At 49.5% G+C, this 17,836-nt stretch overlaps 1 protein-coding gene across 1 annotated transcript; it reads left to right on the forward strand.

The window, feature by feature from the left end:
• The first annotated feature begins 7,331 nt into the window (after nucleotides 1-7,331).
• On the forward strand, nucleotides 7,332-8,353 carry LOC112104175 (ADP-ribosylation factor-like protein 4C). Its single transcript, XM_029912061.1, has one exon. The coding sequence runs from the start codon at nucleotides 7,627-7,629 to the stop codon at nucleotides 8,203-8,205; it is 579 nt and encodes a 192-aa protein (XP_029767921.1). The 5' UTR covers nucleotides 7,332-7,626; the 3' UTR covers nucleotides 8,206-8,353.
• Nucleotides 8,354-17,836: the final 9,483 nt, after the last annotated feature.

The following is a 17,836-nucleotide window of genomic DNA, read 5'->3' on the forward strand; positions in this document are numbered from 1 at the left end:
CACCCCCACAGCGCTCCCCTGCCAGTCAGGAGCAGTTTCTGACTCTACCCCAGCAGTGCCCACCTCTGCACTACCACATGGCATCCCTGGGAAGTCACCCAGGCGGCCCACCTGTCAGACTGGGCCTGCCTCCCCCCCCCCCCCCCCCCCGCAATGACCTGGCCCGAGCCTCTCCTCCTCCCCCGCTCGCCCCCTGAGCCCCACTGCTCACCCCCAGCCCCTTTTTCACAAAAGTGGGCATTTGTCCCGTTTGCTCTTGCCAGCTGATGATCAATTGGCAAGAGCAAACAGGACAAATGCCCAGTTTCGCCAAAAGAGTCAGGACATCTGGGGCAGGGTTTAAAAAAGGGGTTGTCCCAGCCAAAACGGGACATATGGTCACCCCTAGGCTGTAGTAAGAGTTGCCCGGGCAGCTGTGCGGAGCCCCAGACCCTCCACCTGCCCTGGGCGAGGTGCTGGGGTGCCCCTCAGACCAGGTGGAGGGTCAAGGGCTCCCCACAGCAGCCCAGGTTCCTTGGGCAGCTCTTACCACCACCCAGCTTCTGGTCAGGCAGGGGGCGGGGCCATGTGGCAGGGTATGTGTGTGGGGGGGCCCAAATGTTCTTTGTGCCCAGGGCCCCAATATAGTAAATCTTAATCTACCTCTGGTCGGAACTGCCTCATTAGCCAGGCCTGCTACCCTAAAGGTGACTTACTTTGGGATTTCCTGCTTTCAGTGACAGCATCTCCTGCAGAATCAGGGATTTAGTTGCTAAACAAATGTGTCTTCTGCCTATAACTGGGTCTCAAGCCCTGCATAGAGGGCACAACGGCCTCCTGTCAGGAGGATTTTGAATTCAGATAATCACCTTTCTGTGTTGCATCTTGTTACCAATGAGTAACATCCAGGAGCTTGGGGTTCCTCGTCTCCACGAATGCTGCAGATGGAAGGGCTGGTAGCAACCCCTTCTGGTTACAGCTTCAGGCCCTTCCAAACCTGCCCTACCCATACTCAAAGGACCTGGATTAAATCCCAAATGGGAAATGCAGGCTCAGAAGAGTCTATGCATGAGGCCTACTCAGGGGCGAAAGTAGGCCAGTATGGCGTACCAGTAAAAAGTAGCCGCTGGTACCGGCCTGTACGCAGCCGACGTTAAAGCAGTGCTGCGGCAGCACTTGAATGTCGCTGCTCCTTTTGTCCCCCCTTCGCTGTCGGCGGCCCTACTGGCAGATGACAGAACAAGGAGCAATGGTCTCAAGTTGCAGTGGGAGAGGTCTAGGTTGGATATTAGGAAACACTATTTCACTAGGAGGGGGTGAAGCACTGGAATGGGTTATCTAGGGAGGTGGTGGAATCTCCTTCCTTAGAGGTTTTTAAGGCCCGGCTTGACAAAGCCCTGGCTGGGATGATTTAGTTGGTGTTGGTCCTGCTTTGAGCAGGGGGTTGGACTAGATGACCTCCTGAGGTCCCATCCAACCCTGATATTCTATGATTCTATGAATTGGGATTTACAAATGTGCCTAAGCCTTGATTGCAAGTCGCCTGCATCTTCAGGCAACTCATATCTTTGACAGCCTAAGTCCCACTAACTTGTAATAAGACTTAGGAGCCTAAGTCATTTGGGTTCTTTTGAAAATCTCACCTTAAATACTTTGGGAGTTAAGCACTGAAATGTCTCTGAGGATCTGGACCATTGAGTCTGAAATGGTGTGCAGCTGATCACTTCCCCTTTGTACGCTGCAGTAGCGCTTTGAAATAAAGCAAAAAAACCACCCCAAAGTGTCCTTTTCCCAGCCACTGTGCACTGCAGCAGCTTTAAAATCCACTTCACTGTCTGGGGCCCACGTGTCAGCTCTGGTTTATTCCACCCAGGCACAGCAGAGGGCGCTCTGGTGTAACAATGACGACTGGGGAGGCTGAATGGAAGGGACTTGAGCGGTTTGGATTTGCAAGAATAACCGTCTGACTAGCCAAACAGATGTTGTGTCTTCTAAAACCTGCTTTTAAACAATAATAGAGATAGCACCTCTTCGATGAGCTACCAATAGTTACACTTGCTACCCCCATTAACCATTACTGGAGTGCTGGGATCTTGCTAAGGCCCTTTAGTATTTATTTTAATTGGTGGTGCATTTCCTTTTGTGGTGCTTTTCAGTGGGAGGAGAAAGGTAAATACATAAGTGGGATGGCTTCCATGAGCCCCTACAGCAGGAATTCAAAATCAGCCGGTTGTTTATGTGAGCTAATTGAACACTGATTGGAGTGCTAATGTGCAAGGTAGGATTTTAATAATCATTCACCCATTTGAGAGAAGTAACACGACAAAAAGTCCTCTGCTAGGGTAAGTTGCCACAGCGCCTGCTTGCAAGGGAAGAGAATACAATAATTAGCAGTAATACTACAAGAGCACATTGTAACAGGGTTCCCACTCACCACGAGGGTACCTCCTTGTGTCTAGATCTGGCTGGGAAAGTTGCCCTTACAATATGGGGTGCCCCCTTCTGCCCTCTGCAATAATCTCTTCTTCTTGGAACTTGGCCCTCTGGCCAGGGCCCCATTTAGTCCACCCCTTCCGGGACTGTGAAGCCTGACAGGACCACTATCCAAATGCCTTCCCCAGGGAGTGCTCAGCCCCAGCTCAGGCTCTGGGCCACCCTACCAGTGGCTGGCAGGGGAACCCAGGTCCACCTGCTGCACTGGGTTCCTGCCCAGGCAGGGCCGGCGCAACCCATTAGGTGACCTAGGCGGTTGCCTAGGGCGCTACAATTTGTGGGGCGGCGACCGCGGCGGTATTTAGGCGGTGGGACCTTCCGCCTCCTCTGTGAGGGGCGGCATTTCGGGATGGGACCTTCCGCCACCTAGGGCGGCAGAAAAGCTGGCGGCACTCCTGTGCCCAGGGACCCTATAGCCTTCAATCCATGTCTGCTCAGTCCCCATTCCCTGTTGCTGTGTCCCTGGGCTTGGCTCCTTCCTACCCAGCCCCTCTCTTCCCTTGCCTGTTTCTGGGTTTACCACAGGAGCAAACTCTGCTCCCTGTGGCTACTTCACCCCCCTCTTTGCCTCTTACCAGACTCCTTACTCTAGGGCAGGATCACAGGGGTTATTCATCCCTTGGACTCTCTCCTTGCCCCTGACAGCCTTCCACAGAGTGACCATAACCTCCCTCCCCTTTAGTCCCATTCCCCACACAGCTTCCTGGCTTTATAGAGCTGTCCCAGCCCATCTTCACTCTCAGCTAACCCTGGCCCTCCCTCTCCCAGGTGACCTAACTGGCCTCTCAGGCTGCTGTTAGCCCTATCAGGGCTGGTGTGGGGTGCCCACTCCATCACATACGCAAAGGCCCCAAATCAAAGAGGGGCTCCATTGTGCTAAGGGCTGTCCTGAAGAGCTTGCAATCTAAGCAGGAAAAGGGTGTGAGGGGAAACAGAGGGGCGGTGACTTGCCTGGCGGGTCAGTGGAAGAACTGGGACCAGAACTGAGTGCTCCTGAGTCCCAGTCCAGTGCTCCGCCCACTAGAGCACACTGCCTGTCCGTGATACAGCTCTGCCACTGGTGATCAGATCTGTAGTTCTTTTATTTCCCAACCAAAAATGGAGGCATCTTCAAAGCTCCTATTAGCTACTATTACTGTTTTTAAACAGCTGTTTCTTTGAATGATATCTTTATTACAGCCTGGTAAATTACATGTGCTGAACTAAAAATCAGGGTCAAGTTCCCAGTATGGATCACAGTGGATCAAAACTGTGTAAATAGGAGACAACATAGTTTGAGCTGCTCTACATGTCAGGGCAGGATTGCAAATGCATCATGTGGCTCCCTTGCCTCTGAGAGCTGGGCATTTCTTCTCTCCAATGGCTTGGTGAGGAGGGGCTAGACAAGAGCGTTAGTGCCTCCTTTTATGTCCTTGCACTATTGTCTGAAACGCGTGTCCCCTCTATATGAGATGTGCTTTTTTATTGACTTTAAGAAATCAGATTTATTTTGTTAATAGAGTTGTGTGGAGCAGCCAGACATACAACAGCAGCTAGTTGTTTTCATGATTCCTGGGTTTTTTTAATGGTATTTTACTTAGTGGATAGAAAACAATCCCTACAATTACTTTTGTCTGGCACGAATCTGTTGTGTCATTTGCATAAGATCATGGAAAGAAGGGATTTTTATATGTCCGCTTAGCTCCACTGATTTTATTCAAGCTACATCAATTTACAGCAGCTGAGGGATTGGCCCAGGGTTTCTAGTGAACTAAGGTCTCACTTATCACCCAAGTGCTGGAAAATAATATTTAGCTGCTACTCTGTCATGAAACCATGAATGCAATAGCCATCAGGTCTATGAGCTGATAACTAAGGGGCTTCTGTCTATACATTTACCACCATCTCTAAACCTGCTGTGGTATCTGTCACCCATACTCCCAAACCAGAACTAGGCCAACCTCTGATATCAGATGCATGGGTATGGTAAGGAACCGACATGTTCATTCCTGGCCTCGGTCTCATGAGTTGTCTCAAGGTTCTGAAAGCAGACTGGGGTGAGTATCCACGCTGCTCCTAGAGAAGGGATTTGGGGCCAAGGAGGAGGCAGAACACTGCATTATGCACTAGGGATTAAAAGGGGGAAGCCCCTGATTCTTCAGGCACTCCGCTCTGCACAGCAGAGCTCCTAGCCAGCACCAAACCACAGCACACAGCCCTGAAGCATCAACAGTAAAGATCATGCCAACATAGCGTGTGCCTGGTAATGCGCCCCATGGCTGCAGGTTGTGCAGCCTTGGCTGAGCTGTCCCTGCTCTCCTCTGATTCAGCGCTTGCATGGGACATGCTGACTCACAAAGAATCAGATTCCCAGCCACAGCTTGCTGTACCTGTGCGTAAGGCTAGTCCTGGAGCCAGTTATAGGCACTGATTCAACAAGGTTCTCGAGGCATGTGATTTGCCCAGAGGCCCCCAAGTTTTTGAAAGTCATGACCCCCCTTACCCCTGTCTGTGACACCCCCCCCCCTCCGGTGGGGGCCAGCAATCAGGTGTAGCTCCGCTCCTGGCCTTGCCCCCAGCCTTGGCCCTGGGCTGGGAAGAGAGCTGCGGCCAGTGGCCGAGGTTGGGGGTTGTCACGGGTGGGGAGAGGAGCTGCATCAAGGCTGGGGACGGGGCCAGGTGCAGGGCCGGTAGCCAGGGACGCAGCTGGAGGCGGGACTGGAGCAGAGCTGGGGGCAGGGAGGGGCTGGGGGGCACTCCCTACCCGCCCGTGTGGAGGCTGGACCAGGCCCCAGCGGATGGTCCTCCATGCCCCCCTATGGGGGCACATCCCACACTTTGAGGTGCTCTGGACTAGCCCCATTTACTTCACTATGTTAAGGACCCTGCTGAATGGGGACCATAGTGATAGACAATGCTTTGCAGGCTGCTGGGGTTTGTTTGCCATCTAAGAGGCCTGAGTGTAGAAGAGATTCCCCTGGCTGGTGGTGGCTGGATCTGATATAATCAGCCTCTGGGGTGCCACAAATTCCTCAGCAATGGCCCTTGAGTCAGGAAGGAGCCCTGACCAGGCCTACTCAGCCAAGAGAAAGAGAAAGTTTAAAAGCATCAAAATGAAGGCCGCACTGCTGCTCCCATTCAGGTTAATGGCGAAATTCCAGCTGACTCCAGTGAGAACAGGTACAAAGGGATGATCAGGCTTCCAAACTGTGTGTGCAAACGAATTCCAGGAGGACAAACCTCTTCAGGAACTACACACCTCATAGCCTAGGGAGAAATACTAAGGAGAGAGGGAAGCTCCATGTAATGCCTTTTGTTTAACTAACAAGCAAGGAGTTATAGGGGTTTTTCCAAGAAAAACTCCCACTGATTTCCTTCGGAGTTTGCCTGCATAGGGATGGGTGTGTAACACACCAATATGCAGCATTTTATAGGACGTTATAGAGCCCTGCACAGATATTGACTAATTATTATTGTTCCCCTTTACAGCCAGGGAACAGTAAAGCAACGCAACCAGTGTCACAGATCAGTTGCAGAGACGGGATTAGAATTTGGGACCTCCAGCCTTGCACTAATTCCACCAGACCAGGCTGCCTTCCAGTGAAAGGTGAAGGGGCATGATGAGCGTCACACAGGGACAGGAATCTGGTGAATAAAAGCAATCCATAAACAATTCAGAAGTAGGGCAGTCTTAAGGGAGGGCTCAGATTGAACAGACGAAGGCTGACCAGGTAGCAAGTGTGAAAAATCGGGACGGGGTGGGGGGTAATAGGAGCCTATATAAGAAAAAAACCCAAATATAGGGATTGTTCCTATAAAATCTGGACATCTGGTCACCCTACACACGTAATGGCCATTAAGTGACAAGCCAATCAAAACACAGCAGAAAGCATCTGTGGCTATAAAAGGTTGTTGTTTTTTAGTAAAGAGCAGATGGGTTAAAAATGTATTTTAGAAAGGCAACCATCTAGGTTAATATCTTCTCCCGAGCAGTCCCTGAGTCTTTTGTGTATTGGTCTTGCCTGTCTTCAGCAAAAGCCCTGTAACATAAGACTGCCTCTAATGTGCTATTATATTATAAAGCACCAGCACACTTGATAATCAGCGTTCAGCCAGGCTCAAAGACACACGGTTCAAACGGATCAGAGAAAGGACTGAAGGAAGTTGTAGAGGGGACACGACTTGATACAAGAAGGGGATGGGCTCTCTGCTCACAGGGGGCTGGACTGTTGTCCCTGGGGCAGGCGGTTTGAGCGCCGATGGTATTGACTGGTAAGTTATTAGGGCGATTTTCCAGCCTGTGCTAGGCAGCAGGTCAGACTTCATCAGACGGGTCCCTTGGGGACTAGCTGGTAGTACAGCTTCGCCTTCACCGCCACACTCCGGCTGGCGCGCTGGGAATCGCGGCGGGCACCATTTCCAGGGGAGCGCCAGGCTCAGCACAAGACCAGCCCCGGCTCAATAGCTCCGCTTAGGGGCCGGGGTTTCCCGTTTCCCGGAGCAGCGTGTCGGTCGCGCCGATCCAGCCCCATGGAGCTGAGGCGGGCCCCGGACATTCACGCCCGGGGGGGGAGAGGTGGCGGCGGAGGGGCGTGTCGTTGCCCTTTTAAGGCGCCTGCCTCGCCGGCGCCGGGGTGTGTCGGGGGGCGGGGTTTGATGGATTGAACTGCGGCTGCTTTCCTAGCTCAGAGCCGAAGGGGGAGCCGGAGCGAGCGGAGCGGCGCTTTCGGGGGCAGCGCGCCTGGCCAGGGACAGGGCGCCCCGGAATGAGCGGGGCGGGCGCCGCTCGGAGGACTTGATCCGGGGCTGGGGGCCGCGTGTCTCCCGGCCGCCCCCACGGGAAGGGTCCGCCCGCCCGCGGAGCAGGGGAAGGAGGGAGCCCGGCCGGACCCAGCCCAGAGGCGGCGGCTGAGTGGTTGATGGCCCCGCAGGCTCCTAGCGTGGACTCCGGGCTGATCGCGCCCTGGCTGCGCTGATTGCAGCCCCGGCCCCTGGGCTGCCCCTGCCGGGGACACCGCGCCGCGCGGGGCGGCTGCTGAGAGCGCGCCCGGGGGGATTGCTGCAGCGCCCCGTCGCGACGGGGATGGGCGCGCTGTAAAAAAGCCCCCGATTTGAAACCCCTCCCGTGGCTTGGCCAGATCCCAGCTGCGCCGGCGGCGGAGGTGGTGGGGGGCCATGGGGAACATCTCCTCCAACATCTCCGCTTTCCAGTCCCTGCACATCGTCATGCTGGGCTTGGACTCGGCCGGCAAGACCACCGTCCTCTACCGCCTCAAGTTCAACGAGTTCGTCAACACGGTGCCCACCATCGGCTTCAACACCGAGAAGATCCGGCTGAGCAACGGCACGGCCAAGGGCATCAGCTGCCACTTCTGGGACGTGGGCGGCCAGGAGAAGCTGCGGCCGCTCTGGAAGTCCTACAGCCGCTGCACCGACGGCATCATCTACGTGGTGGACTCGGTGGACGTGGACCGGCTGGAGGAGGCCAAGACCGAGCTGCACAAGGTGACCAAGTTCGCCGAGAACCAGGGCACCCCCTTGCTGGTCATCGCCAACAAGCAGGACCTGCCCAAGTCCCTGCCCGTGGCCGAGCTGGAGAAGCAGCTGGCGCTGCATGAGCTCGCCCCCTCCACCACCTACCACGTCCAGCCCGCCTGCGCCATCATCGGCGAGGGGCTCACCGAGGGCATGGACAAGCTCTACGAGATGATCCTCAAGCGCAGGAAGTCCCTCAAGCAGAGGAAGAAACGATAACCGCCGGGCTCAAACCCCGCTAGCCTGAAACATTGCCGGGCCGGCCTCCCTAGTGTCTGTGTCTAGACGGGCGCTCGGCCCCCCAGCGCCTTTCATTGGGGTCGCCACTGCTCTTAACTTGCTGGCAGGACTAGGAGGTGGGTGAGGCTGGCGTCTGGGTGAAGCGGCTGCTGTTTACCCCCCCGGACGATCAGATCAGCTCGCCTCTGAGCTTGGGAGGGAATTGCCTTTCCTTTTAAATCGGAGTATTTGCGGTGGAGCTTGATGCAACAGGGCTGGCCCCTGTGAAACTGAGCTTGAATTTGCTCCTGTCGGTGGATCTTTAAAAACAAAACAAAAAAGTGTGTGTGTGTTGGGGGGAATACTGCTCCAGGAAGCACTGGATGCTGAGGCATCTGTTTTGTGGTTGGAAAACTGTGGTAGGAAATCACAGGCCAATACATCTTGCTGAATGGTGGATAGGTAAGGTGAGCCTCCTGGGAGAACTGCTTTTCAGGTTGCACCAGACCTCCCCTTCCCCCCACCCCCTTCGGATTCAGTCCATATGTGGGTCATTATCTCACACAACAAATCAGACCAACAAAATCTATGAAGCCCTGGAATGAATGAATGATACACTACTGCTTGCAGTAGCTGTTGTGCTTAAAGGGAATGCCCAGTTGTTTCAACTGAGGGTGCCCATCCTATTTTAAAAACAAAGTCTATCTAAGGAGAGAAATGTATTGATCCATGGGGGATTTAAAGCTATAGAGCCAGCTGGATGGCTTGTGACCAGCTGTTGACTGGTGCTGAGTTTTAAGCTGTTTGCTAACAGGGGTTCTGTATGAATTTTGCCATGAAGGGTTCTCAAGCATCTCTTCATTTTCAAAGGTTTATTTTATTTTTTTTAACAGACTATCCTGTAGCAATGGTAAGCAGTATGTCTTGCCACTTTATTGCTGTAGCCTACAGGGTGGGGACATGTTCGGATTGTCTAATTTGGTTCAATCTGGTTGATTCAATTTGCGCACTCCATTTAAAAAAATAAGCCTCATGACACTGCTGGATGACAGTTCACCTCATCTGCATGGATATAAAAGCAAACAGAAAAGCACAAGAGTTGCTAATTAAACTCTGGTATAAACATGGACTGTGAATCAAGCCAGTACTTGGATCACCAGAATACAAACATTAGGCAGCTAAGCTAAACTTGTACCACCCAAAATGGCAAGAGTTTGCAAAATCTCTAACGCAAAGGGATATTGGAGTGCAGAGCAGAGTGCGAAGTGGAAGTTTTAAGAACTTTTTGATGATACAACCAAAGGTTTTTAACGTTCAAGGCTGAGAGTCCTAGCTGCAAAGCATGCAAGGGGAGATTGTCCTAGTGCAGTAAATGTACAACAGGCTTAGACTTGTTTCCAATCACTTCACTAGTGCAGGATCAAGCCCAGTGTTTTAGCAAGATCCTGGCTGGCTGGCCCTTCCCCATCAATTGGTGTTTTGACATTAACTTCACTGAGCACAGGATTGGACCCTAAATATACATAAGCTGGCTGCTTCTTGGTCAGTCTCTCTCTCATGGAAACCCACCTCACAATGAGAAAATTCTGATGCTCAGAATTTCATAACAAGAAGAGAGTTTGGAAATCAGCAGCAAGCAGTTTTTTGCATACCAGTGTCCCACACCTGTGGTTCAGTGGTCTTAACATGGTCCTGTGAGAATTTCTGGTGACTGAAGTATTTGGCTTTCTGCTTGAGTGCATTTCCCAAACAAAGAAAAACCCTGGGTGACTTTCAGGCAGCTGATTCTCCTTTTCAGCAATGAACTCAGTACTTTCCCAATAGCATTTTGTAGAAATCCAATATTGAAACCAAATGGTATTTAGATGCCTGCAAGATTCCAGTTTACAGGAGTAGTGACTGCTTCACTAATCTAAGAAGTGGGCTGGTCCCATCATTTCAGGAGGGTCTGTACAGTTTCATTGGAATTTTTTGTTTTTCTTTGCCTTCACATGAAACACTTTCTGAAGCACTTTGACATTTGGTAGTTCCACACTATTGAGAGAGAGAATATATTTATTTTGTGACACTGCAGAAGCCAAATGCTCCAACCTTTGTTTTGAATGTTAAAAGTGTTTAGGGGTTAAATAAAAAGGTTCTGATCAAAACCTGTCATGCTTTAAAAATAACACATATTACAGGGGGGTTTTCCCCCACTGTCAAGACTTGATTCTTGATCCTGCAGACAACTTTACTGAGGCAAATAGTTCCATTAATTTAAATGGAACTGTTTGTGGAAATAGGACATGCAGTTGCAGGATTGGCTCCTTACTGGACAGTCAGTTAAACTGGCCCTAATTAAGCAAATTACTTAAGCATTGCCTAATTTGATCCCTATCCAGCAAAAGCACTGAAGGATGTGCTTAACTTTATGCATATGTTTAGGCACTGTGCTGGCTAGGGGCCAAATAGATCCAGGGTCATGGTCACTAGTTGTACATTTTTGCAGTAAGTTAAAATACTTCTCCAATTAGTAGTTAACAGGGTCATTGGTATTTCTACAGTGTTTCAGGACTGTAATGACTATTCCTGAGTGCTAGGGCTGAGTTGAGCTGTGTTATCTGCAACTGAGTCCTCTGAAACCGTGATTACAGAAAAGCTTTACCTAGTCTGCTGTTCTAAAATCACAGTTGGATTTACTCCAGGTTGTGTGTCTTCACAACAATTTTTTTGGAGGAAAAAAAAAAAATTTTTTTTTTTTTTCAGCAGATGTCCTGAGATGCCAGTCACATTTCAGACTTTGTCTTCACAGTGTACCTGGAACTTAAGAAAAATGCCATGTTATGTAGTATAACTTTTCATTTTATCTTGTCATCCATCCTCTGTTCTTTCCATCTTTCCTCTTTTAAAAAAAAAAAAAAAAAAAGATGCAAACATGATGCTGTGAACTGAAATAAATTATTTATACGATGAAGAATTTGACAGAAGTCTTTGTTCTTTCTCTTAATAATTCAACGTGTTTTCATCCATAGCTCTCAAACCACTTTTCAAAGGAAGTCGGTATCATTATCCCCATTTTACAGATGGGGAAACAGAGGCACAGAGAAGGGAAATGACTTGCTCAAGGTCAACCAGTGGCAGAGCCAGGGATAGAATTCAGGTCTCCCGAGTCCTCGTGCAGTGCACTAGCCACCAGGCTACACCGCCTCAGAGAAAGATAATCTTGTGGATAATCACAGGACTGGGACTCAGGACACTGAGTTCAATTCCCAGTGCAGCTAAAAACTCCCTGTGCAAGTTGGGCAAATAATTTAATCTCTCTGCACCTCATGTCCCCATATGTAAAATGTAGATAACACCATTGTCTGTCTTGTCTAGTGAGACTAAATTCTTCAGATGAGGGCCTGTCCCTCACTATGCATTAGTACAGCACCTAGTGCACGGGGTTCTCTAGTCATGACTAAAATAAATAATGAAGGAAAAAATAATAGTTCTGACTTACACCAGACCTACAACAGCAGCTGAGGACAGGGAGCTCTGCGATTGCATGGCTTCTCTGAACATTGGTCCTGCTAACAATAGTGAATTTAGAAACATCAGGACTTCGGTTGCTGTTCACCTGCCAAATAAAGTGTGGCACAGAGTGCTCAAGGTGGGAGCTGTTGATAAGCGAGATGTGTGTATCATGCTGTGAAGTCGGGACATGTTCCTGAAGGTGCACCGTGATGTTGCTGTGGGGGGCTTTCCAAACATGATGTACACATCAGTCCCATGTGTGCCAAGATTTACACACCTGCTTAGCTTTACGCAGCATGCGTAGCCCTGTTGACTTAAAAGGGATTGTATGCACAGTGCATAAAGATAAGCACGGGCATAAGTCTTTGCAGGAGCAAGGCTAGAGTCCTGTATGATGGATAACACATGAATGTAAAGTATGCTAGAGAGGCTGTTAGTTACATATAGAGTTATGGAGGCAGATTTCTGCCCTGCTAAAGCTCCATGCTGGGCCAAGCACTTTTAAAGTCAGTGTGGGGACTTCCCGGTGTGAGGTACTGGGTGGGGGGGGGTGGTTTTTGGCAGCACGGCCAGGGTGTTAAGTGCATTCTGGCACGTCCCAGCTGCCACAACAGGCCTTAGGGGCACTTCACTGCAGCCCTGAGGCTGGTCTAACCAGGTTCCAGATCAGTGCCTCAGGTACATTATTTCAGCTAAACTATGGCACTTGTGCATTATTATTAGCACCATAGCAGCATCTGCAGCCTTCAGCTGAGATCAGGGCCCCATCATTCTAGCACTACACAGACAGCCTTTCTTCAAAACAGCTTAGGTCCAGATCTCAAAAGCATTTAGGTGCCTAATTCCCATTGATTTCAATACCGAGGAGGATTTGGGCTTTACATGCGAAATGGACCAAGTGGGGCAGGGGCAACAGAGATGCACAGCAGTGAGCCCATGCACGCACCTAAGGTCACATAGCCAGTGACCACATCTTGAGTCTCCTGCCACCCAGGCCAGTGCTCGATCTACTAAACCATGCTTCCTCTAGCTGCATCTCACAACTTAACCAAGACATCCCATTCACACAACTGTGCCTCAAGAAGCACGTTTTACTGCAGCATGCAGCCTTGGCAAATTTCCTAACCTAGATGGGGCCAGCTTGTGTTCTGATTCCCAAGGGCAGGCTGCAACTGTGCTATGCGTTTCACTGGGATATGGGGGGAGTTGGCTATAGGCCATTGATTGAACTGAGAAGAGATACTGAGCTGTGATTAAGTGGTTGTCCAGTCTAATTACTATACCTGGTCCTGTTTGCCGCAGCTAGCCCTTTAGAACAAAGGGGACTCCAAGCCATTCCCAGCTCCACCCTCTGGGACCTAAATATGCACTGACTAAAATGTAAGCAAACTTAAAACTAAATGTGCAGACTGAAAATGCCACAAACAAACTCAACAGGAGTACTTGTGGCACCTTAGAGACTAACACATTTATTTGAGCATAAGCTTTCGTGGGCTACAGCTAGGGTGACCAGACGTCCCGATAAAATCGGGACTGTCCCGATATTTAGGCGTTTGTCCCGTGTCCTGACCTATGTTGGTCGGGACGCAATTTGTCCTGATATTTCGCACTCCTGGTTTTGTTTTGTTTTTGGTTTTTTTGCTACGCCGGCGGGACTCCCCCCCTCCCCCCCCCATGCGTCCCGATATTTTCTTCATCCCATCTGGTCACCCTAGCTACAGCCCACTTCTTCAGATGCATAGAATGGAACATATAGTAAGGAAATGTATATACATACAGAACGTGAAAAGGTAGACGTAGCCATATCAACTCTAAGCGGCTAATTAAGATGAGCCATAATCAGCAGGAGAAAAAAAACGTATGTAGTGATAATCAAAATGGCCCATTTCAGACAGTTGACAAGAGGTGTGAGGATACTTAACATGGGGCAATAGATTCAATCTGTGGGATGACTAGTGAGCAGAGCTCAAGGGACAGGACCTCAGCTGGTGTACATGGGCATTGTCTTCTGGGCAGCTCTGCCCATATACACCAGTGGCGGAGCTGTAAAGAGTTGAGGGCCAGATTCCTTCCTGCTGAGGCTCCTGCACAGATTTTCATTGTGCCTTAGGAGTGGAGTTGCTGAACTTTAGGTGATATTTTAGCTACCCTGGGCCCAGGCCATTGAGCACTATAAAGATAAGGACTGAGACCTTGAACATGGCTTGCTATTCTATGGGAAGCCAATGTGGAGAGCAGAGGCCAGATTCTGTCTGTTGGGTAAGACACTTTCATTCTCTCTCCCTTTCTGTCTTGTCTATTTAGATTGGGAACTCTTCAGGTAAGGGTCCGTTTGTACAGCTCCTAGCACCCTGGGGCCCTCATCTCACTTGGGCCTTCTGAGTGCCACAGTAATACAAGCACGAAATGTTTGCTATTTTCTTTGCTGCACTATTAGGTGTAGGGAAAAAAATCAAACAAGTGCAGGGTCAAAAAAGCACAAGAGTTGCACTGTTGCTAAGTGTGTGACCAGTGCGCTCACCAGCGCTAAGAATTGCCAGCTCTGTCGGAGTATGTTTGTTGATGGAGTCTTTGATGGTCAATCAAGTATGTTTCCTGTCTTTGACATTCCACATTCCACTACAACATCAGAGTGGTTTCTTACTAGAACATATTGAAGACTCCATTTATATGTGTATATAACCTGTAGCTTAGCTGATTCATCAGTGTTCCAAACACACCTAGAGTTTGGAGGTAGTTTGACAAGGATCTGAACTTTGCGAATGTTCTGACCTGGGGTTTTGGTTTGGTGCATTATATAGCAATATGGGTCAGCCACAAAATCTGGCTCAGTGTCTGGATCCAAGCATCCCCTACGTTTGATGGTGCACAGGTCCCAGATCTGGGTTTGGGTTGATCTCTACTCTTAACTTTCCAGTCAGCCCCAGATTCTCAAAAGATATTTAGATGCCTAAATCCTTCTGTGGATCTAGGCCTTATTGCCTTAAAAGCTACATTCTCCTAAATTATCATTTATCTTAGCCTGGTGCTGATGGCAAATGTGTGTTATTCTGCACAGCTCCCACAACATGCTAGGTGCTTTCCTCTCCTTCCCCTGCCCCCTGCAATGTTTGATGGGCAGAAGTTCTAAGACACAGAAATGAAGTAAGAAAGGAGATTGGTGTAGTGCAGAGGTGAGGGAGCAGCTGTGTCTTTCCATTTCCTGCAACAGTTTGTTCCCATTATTTTCAAAGTCTCACAGATACTGAGAGGGAGTTTCAAAGGCACCCATCAATGGCTGTGATACCATTGACATCCGTCTGCAATGGAAGCAGAGGTAGACCACTAGTAATACAAATAATATTAATCCCCAGCTTTGATGCAGCATTTTTCATCTGTAGATCACAAAGCATTTTACAAAGGAAGTTGGTATCATTGTCCCCATTTTACAGATGGGGAAACTGAGGCACAGGGAAGGGAAGTGACTTGACCAAGGTCACCCAGCAGGCCAGTGGCAGAGCCGGGAATAAAACCATGTGTCCCAGTCCCGTGCTCTAGCTCCTGTTTTTGCAAATCCAATCTACAATTTGATATAGGCTATGTTTTCATGCACAAAATTGTGGCAGCTGAGTTGTTCTCCCTGTGCCAAGAGACCCCTTCCAGCTCTCCAAGAGAAAGACCCAGAGTTTCTTCTGTGGCTTTGCCTGCCTTGTACTCTACAGCAAACAGAATGCCCTCGTTCATCCAGCTATTCTTGCTAAGCTAAATCTCTCTGCATTATTTCAAATGGGATTTGTTCCCAAGAAAGTAGCGCACTTAAATGGATCATCCCAACTAATACCGTGCCCATGAAGCCAAACCCTCGATGTGCAGTGTGTGGCTGCAGAGAGGGCTTTATCTTCACATGGCAAGGTGTCCAGTGGTGCATTGGCTGTAAACTCACACCCGTAGGAAAAATTTGTCTCTAAATGATGGGCCTTAAACTGCAAAATCTCCTGATGACTTGAATTTGGCCCCTGTTTATTCTGTTTTTTATTGACGGACGGATGAGTTGGATCCTGGATATTTTTTACTATGGATTACATCATCATTACAATGAGCATTATTTATTTATTTATTTATTTCCATAGCACCCAAAGTCCTCAATCGTGGATCAAAGCTGCATTGCATGTGGCACCTAACACACATAACACATTGCCCCATTACATCAAAGTCAAGACATTTCAGTGTACGTGCATACCTGCTCTTTTAAGGCTGTGTGTCGTCACTAGAGAACACCACAAAAAGAGATTCCCACACCTGAGCCATTCTTTTTAGGGGACAAACATAAGGAAGTACTTCTTCACACAACACACAGTCAACCTGTGGAACTCATTGCCAGGGGATGTTGTGAAAGCCAAAATTATAACTGCATTCAAAAAAGAATTAGATAAGTTGATGGAGGACAGGTCCATCAATGGCTATTAGCTAAGATGGCCAGGGATGCAACCTCACGCTCTGGGTGGCCCTAGCTTCTGACTGCCAGATGCTGGGACTAGACAACAGGGATGGATCACATGATAATTTCTCTGTTCTGTTCATTCCCTATGAAGCATCTGGCATTGGCCACCATCAGAAGACAGGATTCTGGGCTGGATGGACCATTGGTCTGATCCAGTATGGCCGTTCTTATGTTCCTAACTCAGGGAATATCTGCTAAAACATTATATTTGTCTCAGCTGTGGATACCCAGCTTAATTGCTCCTTGGTATCAGGCCACACTCCAGGTGGCAATTGTGCGGCATCCCCATGGCCCTAGTGATGCAAGGTAAATCTGCCAGTCAGTTGGGAAGCGAGGCCCCACAGCAGTTCTGCAAGGGACAGCCAACCTTCAAAGAGAACAAGTAAAGAGGGAAGTCTCCTCGGAAGGCGGCTGCGAGGAGAAAATTACTCTCCAGCGCGTCTCTCAGAGATTGTTATAGACGCATGTACTTCTGTTTTGTTTATTTTGCACTATGAACTTGGAACAATTGACCCGAAGTACTGAAAGACTTATGCAGGCACTACTTTAACCGCTGTAAAATGTGACAATAATACGCCACTGAGGCATTGAGACCACTGCCTCTCATGTTAACCTGCATTGCCCCACTGTTTCCTTGTGCTCCCCAGTCTGTCTGTATCCCTCTGTCAGCTCTTGTCTTATATTTAGACAGTAAGCTCCATGGGGCAAGCACTGTCTTTTTGTTCTGTATTTGTACAGCGCCTAGCACACGAGGGAACTGGGCCATGACCAGTGCTTCTAGGCTCTACCATAATACAAATAATTAATAATGAGAGAATAGCAATTTGATTATCACAGTGAATGACCCCAGGCCTTCTGTTTATGGGACATGGCTCTTTAGCTGCGTTCTGTGCGGGAGGACTGCAGCAGAGACGTTAATCAGTAACTCTTTTAAAATAAAAAGTCTCCATAGGTCCCTCCCGCTACAGCCCACTCTTACAAAGGGGCGCGTTTACTTTACTCTGGTCAGCACTCATGAGTAAACTCTCCCTGGAAGTGCCAAGAACTGTGTTTAAATAAAGCCAAACCTGGCCAGGAGCCGCAAACACCCAGGGATTCTTAGTCAAGGCTGAGACTGGATTCTTAATCCACCCTGTTGTATGTCAATAGCAATGTGTCTATGCCTGGAGAACCCTGTAGTGCCCAGCAAGGAATACGTGCCCACATTCTCCCTCAAGCCAGGGCCCAGGAACCCCCTCCGAGTTCCCCTTCAGGAACTGCCTGGTAATGCTTCCCTCAGGGGGAAGGGATGGGGTCTGAGTCAGGAGAAGGGGCAGGGATGTGGCCTCCAAACCCACAGCTCTTGGGCATCTGAGGGAGAAGAGAGGTCCAGCTGTGTGTATGCAACAGTGTCCACACCCAGGACCTGATCTGCACTGCTCCATGGGTTCCCATACTCTTGGTGACATGGTTCCTCTGGAGCCATCCTACTATGGAAGCCCCAACCAACCTGCCCTACTCCTCCAGTCAGTTCACAGTACTGCCAAATCTGCCCTGCCCCAGGGCAGGCTCCAGCTACTGCCAAATCCAGCAGCATTCCCTCTTACTGGCTTGCCAGGCAGCATTTCCCAGGTTAGGTAGTGGCGTGTGCAGTGTAGACTGACACCATCCTGACCC

This window comes from Terrapene carolina, unplaced genomic scaffold (genome assembly GCF_002925995.2).
Source record: "Terrapene carolina triunguis isolate 2854851 unplaced genomic scaffold, T_m_triunguis-2.0 Scaffold174, whole genome shotgun sequence".
NCBI classification, from domain to species: domain Eukaryota; kingdom Metazoa; phylum Chordata; order Testudines; family Emydidae; genus Terrapene; species Terrapene triunguis.

Bases quoted from the DNA above. Each gene is read 5' to 3' on its own strand.
- LOC112104175 (XM_029912061.1), top strand. From the start codon at position 7,627: ATGGGGAACATCTCCTCCAACATCTCCGCTTTCCAGTCCCTGCACATC.